This window comes from Cherax quadricarinatus, chromosome 13 (genome assembly GCF_038502225.1).
Source record: "Cherax quadricarinatus isolate ZL_2023a chromosome 13, ASM3850222v1, whole genome shotgun sequence".
Lineage (NCBI taxonomy): Eukaryota > Metazoa > Arthropoda > Malacostraca > Decapoda > Parastacidae > Cherax > Cherax quadricarinatus.
Genome location: NC_091304.1, coordinates 14,535,125 through 14,548,751, shown reverse-complemented (window position 1 = coordinate 14,548,751; position 13,627 = coordinate 14,535,125). Strand labels below are relative to the sequence as shown.

Below are 13,627 nucleotides of genomic sequence, written 5' to 3'. Positions count from 1 at the left end.
TTAGCTGATAAGCCAAAAGACCAACTCAAACTGTTTCATATCAATATTACACATCAAGAGAGGTTCCTTGATGCTGGTGATGGGCTCTTGATCCAAAGAATTAAACCTGAACTCTCCTTTCTTGAATCAGACCTGATCATCTCTCATTTTCCCAGGTGCTGTATAACGCATATAAAGTTAGTGCTTCCTCATGAATGTAATAATATTCTTATTCAGAAAAAGACCAGATTAAAAAAAAGTGAACAAGGCACTCAAAAAATTCCAAGGTCTTTTAACTGAAAAAGGGTAAATGCCATTACTTAAAAAAAATGCTCCTTTATGATAGATTTTCTATCCTGTGCTGATAGACTGCATTTATTTGGGCTTATTGGAAACTTTAATACATTAACCCCCTATGAAAGACTAATCTGGTAGCTACCAAATGTACTGTAAGAGTGTGCCAATGTAATATATTGTCTTCATCTAAAGAAAAAGAAATAAAATAGAAATAACAAATATGTAACAAAATGAATCCAGGAATTGACATGAGATATGGCATGAAGAATGAAAACACTAATTTGCCTTCATTAAAAATAAAAGATGAGGTAAGGTAAGCATTTTTTTTTAACCCTTAAACGGTCCAAACGTATATACATATATGTTCTCTCGTGTAGCGCCCTAAACGTATATATACGTTTCCTTTGTCATTCATTCAACATTGCCATGATAAGACTGAGTCGCCTAGACATGAGAGAATGGGTGTGTGCACTCACTGTGCGCCATATGAAAAAAATTGGGGATGCCTGGGTACCATATGCTCTTTTTTCCTATTAAAAAAAAAAGATTTTTTTTTTCTCAAAAAATTCAGGGCGCTACGCGAGAGAACGTATATACATGTATATGTTTGGACCGTTTAAGGGTTAAACTGCTGCAACAGACTATTTCAAAGTAAGATGGTGTAAAAAATAGCAACAGAGATGGAGTAGTGCAGTATGTATGTATTCTTTTTAGAATTAGAGGTGGATGGTATAAATACACTTGAGGTTGTGTACTACGAAAATGGGCACCAAAAAAAATTTGTGGTAAGCACAATTTTTTTGTGGTGCCTTTTTTTTTTTTTTTTTGTTTTCTCTGGCACATTTGCCCTTAAATTGAAATCCAATGAGTACACCAAAGTGTACTCATTGGAATTCCCACACTCAAATCCAGTTTCTTTCTGGTTGTTCTTTTTTTATGAATTAAGCAGATTAGATCAATGTTTAAAGACAAAAATATGGGATTTTTCTATTTAGTAACATACATGTAAAATATAATATTGGATTTTTTAAAATAATTTGGACATGTGAAATTTCATATTATCCAGGAGCCTAAGCTTTAAAATATATTGATGGGGAAATCCTAAATAAAATTCACAATGTGCATTAGATCAAAATTGGAATGTGGATGGTGTATATATCTAAAAAAAATAAAGTGAAATAGTGTATAATAAATTTAAAGACATGCAGAAATAATGATTATAGAGTTAAGTCATGAATTACAAAGAAAGATTGAAATGTCCTTATTGTTATACAGGAGGAATAGAAGAGATATGATAACTAGGTAGCACAGTGTATATTATAAAAGAATATGAGAAAATAGAGAAGGAAAATATCTTGGCACCTTCAAAGGAAGAATGACAAATCATAATTTCAGATTATGGGAAAGCAGTGGTGGAAAGTATTTCTTCACAAATAATAGGAGATAACCTGAAACTTAATGGCATACACATGTACTGATAGCATACACGTGTATAAGAGCAGCTGATGCTCACATGTTTACCAGCAGGGAACTGTGTGGTATCTTTTTTGGGCAGCTCCTGTGGTAGAATTTGCCCAAAATGCATAAGTGCATTGTACACAGTGGCTAAATGGTTATAAGGGAATGAATAAAAAAATATTCTGTTTTAATGTTGTTATTGTATATTGTTATTGTATATACTGTGTTGTAAATTGATGTATAATGCAATAGTCTAGTGTATCACAAGTAGCTGAGATGCATACATAATGCTTCACTAAGATAGACATTTGTTCTTACAGGGTTGGCGCCGTATGCAGGACTCTACTCTCTCTTGGCCGTGTCTGCTGCAGCTACTCCAGTCACCACCACCACCCCCACCAACCGTGCCCCGCCACCCATGTCACCACCCGCCCCACCCATCACCACGCCCATGGCAGGAGTTGTGCCCACGCATGCCGTCCTAGCGCAGCTCCATGCGTTATGCGTCCAGCAGAAAGGTGGTAACAGTTGGCTCTTTGCTACATTGTTGGTTTTCTTTCTTATCTTTTTTCTTTCTCCTCCAACTTTTCTCAGAAATTAATAACACCAAATTCTTCTCTTAGGAATATGATGATGTCACAGGTGGCACTACAGTGATATACTTTACCTCTTTATATAAAATCAGAGAATAGAATTGATATGAAGACTTGTCAATGATGCGTTATTTTGTAAGTGCTTCAGGTATTCATACCCACCTTATTAGAAATCCTATGGCTTGAGGGCAACTGAGGGTCAAATGAAGTGCAAAGTTGTAATTTAAAGCAGTGCTTTTCACAGCTGAGTGATTAAAATTTAAACAAGAAAAAGCAAGTTGCAACCAACTTATATGAGCATATGAATCCCTCCTGGCATTAATGTTCTCTCTATTACACCACAATAGTAAATCAAAGACAAATAAATAAAGCAAGGCTTTAATACAGCAACGTTTCCTCTAATGTGGACTTTATCAACTTACATATAGAACATAGCACTAAGAGGAATGTTGGGTCAAATGATAAAAGTGCAGAGAAAACCTATGTAGCTGGGTGGACAGTGAGGTATAAAAGAATTAAGTATGTGAGGTGTTATTAGGGGGGAATGAGTACTGTGTGGGTAGGATTCAGTGACATATGATGAAAAACTTGTAATTATACTGGCTGATCTTTCTTTCAGGGAACACAATAAGGCAAATGTCACAACAGCCAGGAAGATGACAGAGTGGATAATGAGGACTTTCAAAACAAGGGAAATAGCAGCAGTGGTGACACTTCAGTTCGCTTGTGCTTTCTCATTTGGGATATTGTTCAGTGTTGATAGCCCCATTCAGGGCAGGAGAGATATCAGAGATGAACAGATTAAGATCATTTAAGGCCTACACAGAGCCAATGAAATATTTAAATTACTGTACAGCCTCTCCTTGTTTAGTGACATATTCGTTTACCGACGCCTTGGATTTATGATGGGCTCTCTGACCAGTATACATACCTAAATAATGTATATTAGTGCAGATTTCCTGTGTTCTGTTTATTACAATATACGGTACATTACTGTATAAGCATTTAAGAATATACCAGAAATGTTATAAATGGTGCAAAGGTGAAATTAAAACAATATAAAAAATGTTTGATATAAACCTACTACCATTATAGCATGCTCCTCACTAAGCGATGAATTCGTTTACTGACGTGATCTTAGGAATGGAACTCCATTGTTAAGTGAGAAGAGGCTGTACTGGGAATGCGTTAGGGTTCTAAATATGTACTTCTTAAAGCAGAGGAGAGAGAGGTACATGATAATATATACCTGAAAAGTACTTAAGGGCCTTGTCCCAAATCTGCCTGCTGCCATAACAACACATTGGAGTGAGAGATATGGGAGGAAGTATAAAATAAACCCAGTAAAAAGCAGGGGCATTGTGGGCACAATAAAAACATCGTATCAATATCTGTGGCCTCATACTATTCAACATCTTACTAGTAGATATCAGAAACATTGTTGGGACAAATGTAGAAGTCTTTAAGAGTGGACAAGTATCTCCACCAGGTGCCAGATCAGTCAGGCTCTGGTGAATATGTTGCCAAGCGGGTTGCCAGGCAAGCCCCAGACAAGCCTGCCCTGAGGGAGTAGAAAAGCTCTTGAGACTCATAAAAAAGTATCTCAAAGGTATAGGTACAGTGTTCTGGAATGGGGTGGGCAAGTGTTTTTGAAATGATGAAGTTACCTGGGTTTTGTTTGATGGTGTCTGAGACCTGGATGGTGGCAGCCTTAAGGCATATTTACGTGTGTGTCATTCTTGTACAAGATTACGTAACCTCATCTTACTTCGATCAATGAGAAGTGATCACCAGTTATGCAGACTGTTGACATGACCATTCTACATGCATATTTGAACTTGTGTTGAGACCATGGTACATCTCACCTACATATGTAATAGTTTGTCACAGCTGAGACAAGAAATGTTGTAAATGCCAGTTGAGCAACTGGAAGATTTGGGAAGATGTGGGTGCATGGTGTCCTCAGTCGTTTTGAAGATCGTTATTGCCTCCTCTTCGTTGACTTTTCAAAAGATAGTGTATATAATTGTAAAATCAATATTTCCACTGGAAAGATAATTTGTCCTGTCCATTTCTCTCCTTTCTCTTGGAGAATTGGAAGTGAATCTGGTTTTACATTTTCTAGATGTACAGTGGACCCCTGTTTATCAGCCGGTTCTGTTATCGGCCAACTCAGTTATCGACCGGTTTTTTGGCGCCCGGTTATTGGCTGTTAATTCGGTTATCGGCTGTTTGGGATGTGTCCATCTGCCGGCTGGGGCCGCTTGCGCGTCAGTTTGGCTTTGTCTCTTGGTGGCTGAGGAAGCTTCTGCTCATACATCCAAACATTTCGCTTGTTTTCCATTGTTTTTAGTGTTTTTTTTTGCAGTGCAACTGTGAAATAAGTAACCATGGCTCTAAAGAAAGTTCCTGTGATAAAGAAAGTGAGAAACACCATGGAATTTAAGGGTGAAGTGATAGAAAAGTTTGAGAGTGGTATGAAGGTGGTTGAACTTGCCAGGATGTAAAGCAAGAATAAATCAACAATTACATCCATCCTGTAAAGTAAAAGGACACAAGTGCAACTAATGTGACATTTTATTTTGGCAACGTTTCGCTCTCCAGGAGCTTTGTCAAGCCTGGAGAGCGAAACGTTGCCAAAATAAAATGTCACATTAGTTGCACTTGTGTCCTTTTACTTTATATATTGTCGGTAATTCTACCAACATTATTACATCCATCCTGGCAAAGAAAAAACAAATCGAAGATGCTAATGTTGCAAAAGGAGTGACTTTTCTAACTAAACAAAGGCCACCAGTAATGGAAGAGATGGAAAAGTTATTATTATTTTGGATTAAGGAAAAAGAATTAGTGGGAGATAGTGTTGTGGAGTCTATTATTTGTGAGAAGGCAAGGCAGTTTCATGAGGATCTTGCAAAGAAAATGCCTGGAACAAGTGCTGCAGTTTGCAAATTTATGGCCAGTAAAGGATGGTTTGATAGATTTAAGAAGCGTAGTGGCATACACAGTGTTGTAAGGCATGGTGAGACTGCAAGTTCTGACAAATGTGCGGCTGAAAAATTCATGCAGGAATTCCAGGGGTACATAGAGGCTGATGGATTCAAACCCCAACAAGTGTTCAATTGTAATGAAACAGGCCTGTTTTGGAAGAAAATGCCAAACAGGACCTACATTACCCAGGAGGAAAAGGCACTGCCAGGGTACAAGCCTATGAAAGACAGGCTTACTCTTTTGTTGTGTGGTAATGCTAGTGAGGATTTCGAAGTGAAGCCTTGACTCGTGTATCACTCAGAAAATCCGTGTTCAAGAAAAGCAATGTCATGAAGAATAGATTGTGTGTGATGTGGAAAGCTAATCATAAGGCATGGATCACAAGACAAATTTTCAAAGAGTGGGTTAATGATGAATTTGGCCCAAATGTGAAAGAATACCTCCTGGAAAAGAAATTGCCACTCGAGTGCCTCCTGGTACTGGACAGTGCTCTTGCACATCCTCCTGACTTGGAAGACCAAGTGTTTAGGGACTTCGTTTTTATAAAAGTGAAGTTCTTGCCTCCTAACACCACTCCTCTTCTCCAGCCCATGGATCAGCAGGTCATTTCTAACTTCAAAAAACTACACAAAAGCAATGTTTCAAAAGTGCTTTGAAATGATCTCGGACACTCAGTTGACCCTAAGAGAGTTCTGGAGGAATCACTTCATTATCTTTCATTGCATAAGCCTTATAGGTGAGGCTTGGGAAGGAGTGACTTCCAGGACTTTGAACTCTGCTTGGAGAAAACTGTGGCCAGATTGTGTCCAAGAGAGGGATTTTGAAGGGTTTGAGGCTGACCCTGACCCTGCTGACCCTGTGGACTCTATTGTGGCACTGGGGAAGTCTCTGGGGTTGGAGGTGAGTGGCGAGGATGTGGAAGAGTTGGTGGAGGACCACAGGGAAGAACTAATCACTGAAGAGCTGCAAGAACTTCAACTTGAACAGCAACAGACTGCAGCTGAGGAACTTGCTTCAGAGGAGGAGGAGGAAGAGGGAGTGAAGGAGGTGCTTTCTTCAGAGATTAAAGAGGTGTGTGCAATGTGGACTAGGGAGCAAGCTTTTATAGAGAAACACCACCCTGACAAAGCTGAAACAAGCCATATCTGCAACATGTTTAATGACAAAACCCTGTCCCACTTCAGGGAAATCTTAAAGAGATGCCAAAAACAGAGCGCTCTGGACAGTTATTTTGTGAGACAGGGGTCCAGTAACTTTCAAGCTGGTCCTAGTGGCATTAAAAGACAAAGAAGGGAAGTAACCCCAGAGAAGGCTTTGCTACCTAAAGTCTTTATGGAGGGGGATTTCCCTTCCAAACACTAACTCCTCCCTCTTTCCTCTTCCCTATCTTCCAGAAGCTAGCATTAGCCTTCAATGAAGGTATGTAATACTTACATAATTGTTAATTTTTTTTTGTGAATATTTTTGGCTGGAACGGATTAATTGTATTTCCATTAATTCTTATGGGAAATATTAATTCAGTTTTCGGCCATTTCAGTTGTCGGCCGACCTTCTGGAACGGATTATGGCCGATAACTGGGGGTCCACTGTACTAGGAAAATTTTGCCACCCACTCAGCCACTCAGATCTCACCTGCACTTCTGTCATCTGATGTAACCTTGTTCTTAGCACTTGACCACTGGCCATTATAAAGAAGGTTGTATATTTTGTGTAACTTGATAAAGCCTGGGCAAAACATAATATTTATAACATTTTTGTACAGGCTACAAGCTGTTATCCTTCCTTAGTTCATTTCAAAGCCCAGTCCAGTTTCAGGGATGCTACAACACCCTGGGATGCCACTTACAACAGTTCACTAACACCCAGGAACCTACTTACTGCTAGGTTAACAGGGACTGGAGAAATAAGGATATACACCAACACTTCCACCTGTACCAGGGACGGAACCACAGACACTCAGTTTTCTACCAACCAAGCCACGGGACACCAGATTCTGTCAACGTGTCTTTGATATACTACTTGTTGGCTTACTGCCTATCTTACATGTTCAGTACAGCAATATATAAACCTCATGTTGCAAGTGTGTGGCAAATATGCACTGTACAGTAGTTTACTGTACTTGAGATATTCTACAAAAAGTAGATTAGAATACACAAAGAAGTTTAAGCTACTTAAAAAAAAAATCAAGGAATAATAAACTTAAAGGGTAAAATATTTTTTATCTTGCATTAAAAGTGCAGCATGGTAAACTTTACAAAAAATACAGTATGAAGTTTACATAAAGATGTTAATCTTTCTTTCAACACACCGGCCGTATCCCACTGAGGCGGGGTGGCCCAAAAGGAAAAACGAAAGTTTCTCCTTTTACGTTTAGTAATATATACAGGAGAAGAGGTTACTAGCCCCTTATTCCCAGCATTTTAGTCGCCTCTTACAACACGCATGGCTTATGGGGGAAGAATTCTGTTCCACTTCCCCATGGAGATAAGAGGAAATAAACAAGAACAAGAAATAGAAAGAAAATAGCAGAAAACCCAGAGGGGTGTATGTATATATATGCTTGTACATGTATGTGTAGTGTGACCTAAATGTAAGTAGAAGTAGCAAGACGTACCTGAAATCTTGCATGTTCATGAGACAGAAAAAAGGATGCCAGCAATCCTACCATCATGTAAAACAATTACAGGCTTTCGTTTTACACTCACTTGGCAGGACGGTAGTACCTCCCTGGGCGGTTGCTGTCTATCAACCTACTACCTAGGAAAGATGTTAATGTCTGCTATAAAACAATTTTTTTTCTGAAGGTATCAAAACCCAAGTACATACAGTGGAACTCCGGATTTCGTATGCACTGAATATCGTATGTTTCGGATTTAGACCACTTGTTTTGGGCGAAATTTTGGTTTGGATTTTGTACTTCCACCCAGAAATCATACATATCAGATGGGGGTAAACCCCCCCCCCCCGCGGGGGGGGGGGGGGACCGGCGTACATGTCTCAGTTTGGCTCTGTCACTGGTCGAGTGAGTATTACTTCGCGTGTTCATCCAAAACATTTCATAATAATCCATTGTTTTTTGTGCTTAACTATTGAGTGCCACTGCGAAATAAGCCACCATGGGCCCAAAGAAAGTTCTTAGTGCCAGTCCTTTGATAAAGAAGGTGAGAAACACAATAGAATTCAAGAAAGAGAGTGTAGAAAAATATGAAAGTGGTGTACGTTTAGCTGAGCCTGCCAGGATGTATGGGAAGTCGAAATCAACAATCTGTTCCATCCTGGCAAAGAAAGTAGAAATCAAGGAAGCTAAAGTTGCAAAAGGGGTAAATATGCTAACGAAACAGAGATCACAAACAATTGGAGATGTGGAGAAGTTGTTGGTGTGGATCAATGAAAAACAGTTAACTGGAGACAGTGTTGTGGAGTCGATCACTTGTGAAAAAGCAAGGCAGTTGCGTGCGGATTTCGTAAAGAAAATGCCTGGAACGAGTGCTGCTGTTACTGAATTTAAAGGCCAGCAGAGGCTGTTTCAACAGATTCAAGAAGCGTAGTGGCCCATTTTAGGCAAAATCTTAAGAGACACCAGAAACAGAGCTCTCTGGACAGATTTTAAGTGTGACAGGGGTCCAGTGCCAAAGAAGGGAAGTAACTCCAGATAGGGCTTTGATACCTGAAGCCCTTGTGGAGGGGGATTTCCCTCCAAACAATAAGCTCTTTTCTCTCTCCCCTCCTCGCCTTCTTCCATATGCCAACAAGAGTCTTCAATAAAGATATGCAATAGTGATTTAAAGGTTCATGTATCCATTTCATTAGTGCTTTATATTTATTTCTCATTGTTTTCTGTATGTAAAACTATAGTTATTCTTTAAAAAATGTATTTTTTGTTAATATTTTTGGGTGTCTGGAATGGGTTAGTTATATATACACGTACATTATTTCTTATGGGAAATATTACTCAGTCTTTGTATGTTTCGGATTTAGACCGACCTTCTGGAACGGATTAAGTACGAAATCTGGAGTTCCACTGTACTGTACTATACTATATAGGGGTGGACCTGGTGTGGTGATACTCTATGTAAAGGACATGTGATGTGCACTTATCAAGATATTTACTGTCTTGATTAGCATGTATGCATCTTTTTACCTTCAACTACTTAATTAAATTTCAGATTTACATGATACCAAATATTTTTTGCTTTAGAAATATGATTGTAAACTCTTGGTTGACTAGCTCCTAATTTTTTTTTTTTTTTTTTTCAACAAGTCGGCCGTCTCCCACCGAGGCAGGGTGACCCAAAAAGAAAGAAAATCCCCAAAAAGAAAATACTTTCATCATCATTCAACATTTTCACCTCACTCACACATAATCACTGTTTTTGCAGAGGCGCTCAGAACACAACAGTTTAGAAGCATATACGTATAAAGATACACAACATATCCCTCCAAACTGCTAATATCCCAAAGCCCCTCCTTTAGAGTGCAGGCATTGTACTTCCCATTTCCAGGACTCGAGTCCGGATATATAAAAATAACCGGTTTCCCTGAATCCCTTCACTAAATATTACCCTGCTCACACTCCAACAGCTCGTCAGGTCCCAAATACCATTCGTCTCCATTCACTCCTATCGAACACGCTCATGCACGCCTGCTGGAAGTCCAAGAGCCTCGCCCACAAAACCTCCCTTACCCCTTCCTTCCAACCTTTTCAAGGACGACCCCTACCCCGCCTTCCTTCTCCTACAGATTTAAACGCTCTCCATGTCATTCTACTTTGATCCATTCTCTCTAAATGACCAAACCACCTCAACAACCCCTCTTCAGCCCTCTGGCTAATACTTTTATTAACTCCACACCTTCTCCTAATTTCCACACTCCGAATTTTCTGCATAATATTTGCACCACACATTACCCTTAGACAGGACATCTCCACTGCCTCCAACCGCCTCCTCGCTGCTGCATTCACAACCCAAGCTTCACACCCATATAAGAGTGTTGGTTCTACTATACTTTCATACATTCCCTTCTTTGCCTCCATAGATAACGTTTTTTGACTCCACATATACCTCAACGCACCACTCACCTTTTTTCCTCCATCAATTCTATGATTAACCTCATCCTTCATAAATCCATCCGCCGACACGTCAACTCCCAAGTATCTGAAAACATTCACTTCTTCCATACTCCTCCTCCCCAATTTGATATCCAATTTTTCTTTATCTAAATCATTTGATACCCTCATCACCTTACTCTTTTCTATGTTCACTTTCAACTTTCTACCTTTACACACATTCTCAAACTCATCCACTAACCTTTGCAATTTTTCTTTAGAATCTCCCATAAGCACAGTATCATCAGCAAAAAGTAACTGTGTCAATTCCCATTTTGAATTTGATTCCCCATAATTTAATCCTACCCCTCTCCCGAACACCCTAGCATTTACTTCTTTTACAACCCCATCTATAAATATATTAAACAACCATGGTGACATTACACATCCCTGTCTAAGACCTACTTTTACCGGGAAGTATTCTCCCTCTCTTCTACACACCCTAACCTGAGCCTCACTATCCTCATAAAAGCTCTTTACAGCATTTAGTAACTTACCACCTATTCCATAAACTTGCAACATCTGCCACATTGCTCCTCTATCCACTCTATCATATGCCTTTTCTAAATCCATAAATGCAATAAAAACTTCCCTACCTTTATCTAAATACTGTTCACATATATGCTTAAATGTAAACACTTGATCTACACATCCCCTACCCACTCTGAAGCCTCCTTGCTCATCCACAATTCTACATTCTGTCTTACCTCTAATTCTTTCAATTATAACCCTACCGTATACTTTTCCTGGTATACTCAGTAAACTTATTCCTCTATAATTTTTACAATCTCTTTTGTCCCCTTTCCCTTTATATAAAGGGACTATACATGCTCTCTGCCAATCCCTAGGTACCTTCCCCTCTTTCATACATTTATTAAACAAAAGTACCAACCACTCCAACACTATATCCCCCCCTGCTTTTAACATTTCTGTCATGATCCCATCAGTTCCAGCTGCTTTACCCCCTTTCATTCTACGTAATGCCTCACGTACCTCCACCGCACTTACATTCTGCTCTTCTTCACTCCTAAAAGATGGTATACCTCCCTGGCCAGTGCATGAAATTACCGCCTCCCTTTCTTCCTCAACATTTAAAAGTTCCTCAAAATATTCTCGCCATCTACCTAATACCTCCCTCTCCCCATCTACTAACTCCCCTACTCTGTTTTTAACGGACAAATCCATACTTTCCCTAGGCTTTCTTAACTTGTTTAACTCACTCCAAAATTTTTTCTTATTTTCATTAAAATTTCTTGACAGTGCCTCTCCCACTCTTTCATCTGCTCTCCTTTTGCACTCTCTCACCACTCTCTTCACCTTTCTTTTACTCTCCATATACTCTGCTCTTCTTATAACACTTCTGCTTTGTAAAAACCTCTCGTAAGCTACCTTTTTCTCTTTTATCACACCCTTTACTTCATCATTCCACCAATCACTCCTCTTTCCTCCTGCCCCCACCCTCCTATAACCACAAACTTCTGCCCCACATTCTAATACTGCATTTTTAAAACTATTCCAACCCTCTTCAACCCCCCCACTACTCATCTTTGCACTAGCCCACCTTTCTGCCAATTGTCGCTTATATCTCGCCCGAACTTCCTCCTCCCTTAGTTTATACACTTTCACCTCCCTCTTACTTGTTGTTGCCACCTTCCTCTTTTCCCATCTACCTCTTACTCTAACTGTAGCTACAACTAAATAATGATCTGATATATCAGTTGCCCCTCTATAAACATGTACATCCTGGAGCCTACCCATCAACCTTTTATCCACCAATACATAATCTAACAAACTACTTTCATTACGTGCTACATCATACCTTGTATATTTATTTATCCTCTTTTTCATAAAATATGTGTTACTTATTACCAAATTTCTTTCTACACATAGCTCAATTAAAGGCTCCCCATTTACATTTACCCCTGGCACCCCAAATTTACCTCCTACTCCCTCCATAACATTTTTACCCACTTTAGCATTGAAATCCCCAACCACCATTACTCTCACACTTGATTCAAAACTCCCCACGCATTCACTCAACATTTCCCAGAATCTCTCTCTCTCCTCTACACTTCTCTCTTCTCCAGGTGCATACACGCTTACTATAACCCACTTTTCACATCCAATCTTTATTTTACTCCACATAATCCTTGAATTTATGCATTTGTAGTCCCTCTTTTCCTGCCATAGCTTATCCTTCAACATTATTGCTACTCCTTCTTTAGCTCTAACTCTATTTGAAACCCCTGACCTAATCCCATTTATTCCTCTCCATTGAAACTCTCCCACCCCCTTCAGCTTTGTTTCACTTAAAGCCAGGACATCCAGTTTCTTCTCATTCATAACATCCACAATCATCTCTTTCTTATCATTTGCATAACATCCACGCACATTCAGACTTCCCACTTTGACAATTTTCTTCTTATTCTTTTTAGTAATCTTTACAGGAAAAGGGGTTACTAGCCCATTGTTCCCGGCATTTTAGTTGACTTTTACAACACGCATGGCTTATGGAGGAAAGATTCTTATTCCACTTCCCCATGGATATAAAAGGAAAAGTAATAAGACCAAGAACTATTAAGATAAAATCAAACAAAACTCAGATGAGTGTGTATAAATAAACGTGTACATGTATGTGTAGTGTGACCTAAGTGTAAGTAGAAGTAGCAAGACGTACCTGTAATCTTGCATATTTATGGGACAGACAAAAGACACCAGCAATCCTACCATCATGTATATGTATATATATATATTTATATATATATATATATATATATATATATTTATATATATATATATATATATATATATATATATATATATGTATATATATATATATATGTATATATATATATGTATATATATATGTATATATATATATGTATATATATATATGTATATATATATATATGTATATATGTATGTATGTATATATATATGTATGTATGTATATATATATATATATATATATATATATATATATATATATATATATATGTATATATATGATTTCGTGTATAGGGCAAGGAGGAATAACATCTTGTAGGAGTGAGGAAGAGCCAGTTGTGAGTGTGGGGGAAGTTCGTGAGGCAGTAGGTAAAATGAAAGGGGGTAAGGCAGCCGGGATTGATGGGATAAAGATAGAAATGTTAAAAGCAGGTGGGGATATAGTTTTGGAGTGGTTGGTGCAATTATTTAATAAATG

General features: G+C 38.7%; 1 protein-coding gene across 10 annotated transcripts in view; it reads left to right on the top strand.

Moving 5' to 3' along the window:
* The window catches only part of wge (winged eye), a 257,480-nt gene that overhangs the window by 151,370 nt on the left and 92,483 nt on the right, over positions 1–13,627 (top strand). For all 10 annotated transcript variants that reach the window (XM_070084546.1, XM_070084549.1, XM_070084547.1 and 7 more), the window contains one exon: positions 2,055–2,252. In XM_070084546.1, the coding sequence (XP_069940647.1) occupies positions 2,055–2,252 (198 nt within the window). The remainder of the gene's footprint in view (positions 1–2,054; positions 2,253–13,627) is intronic.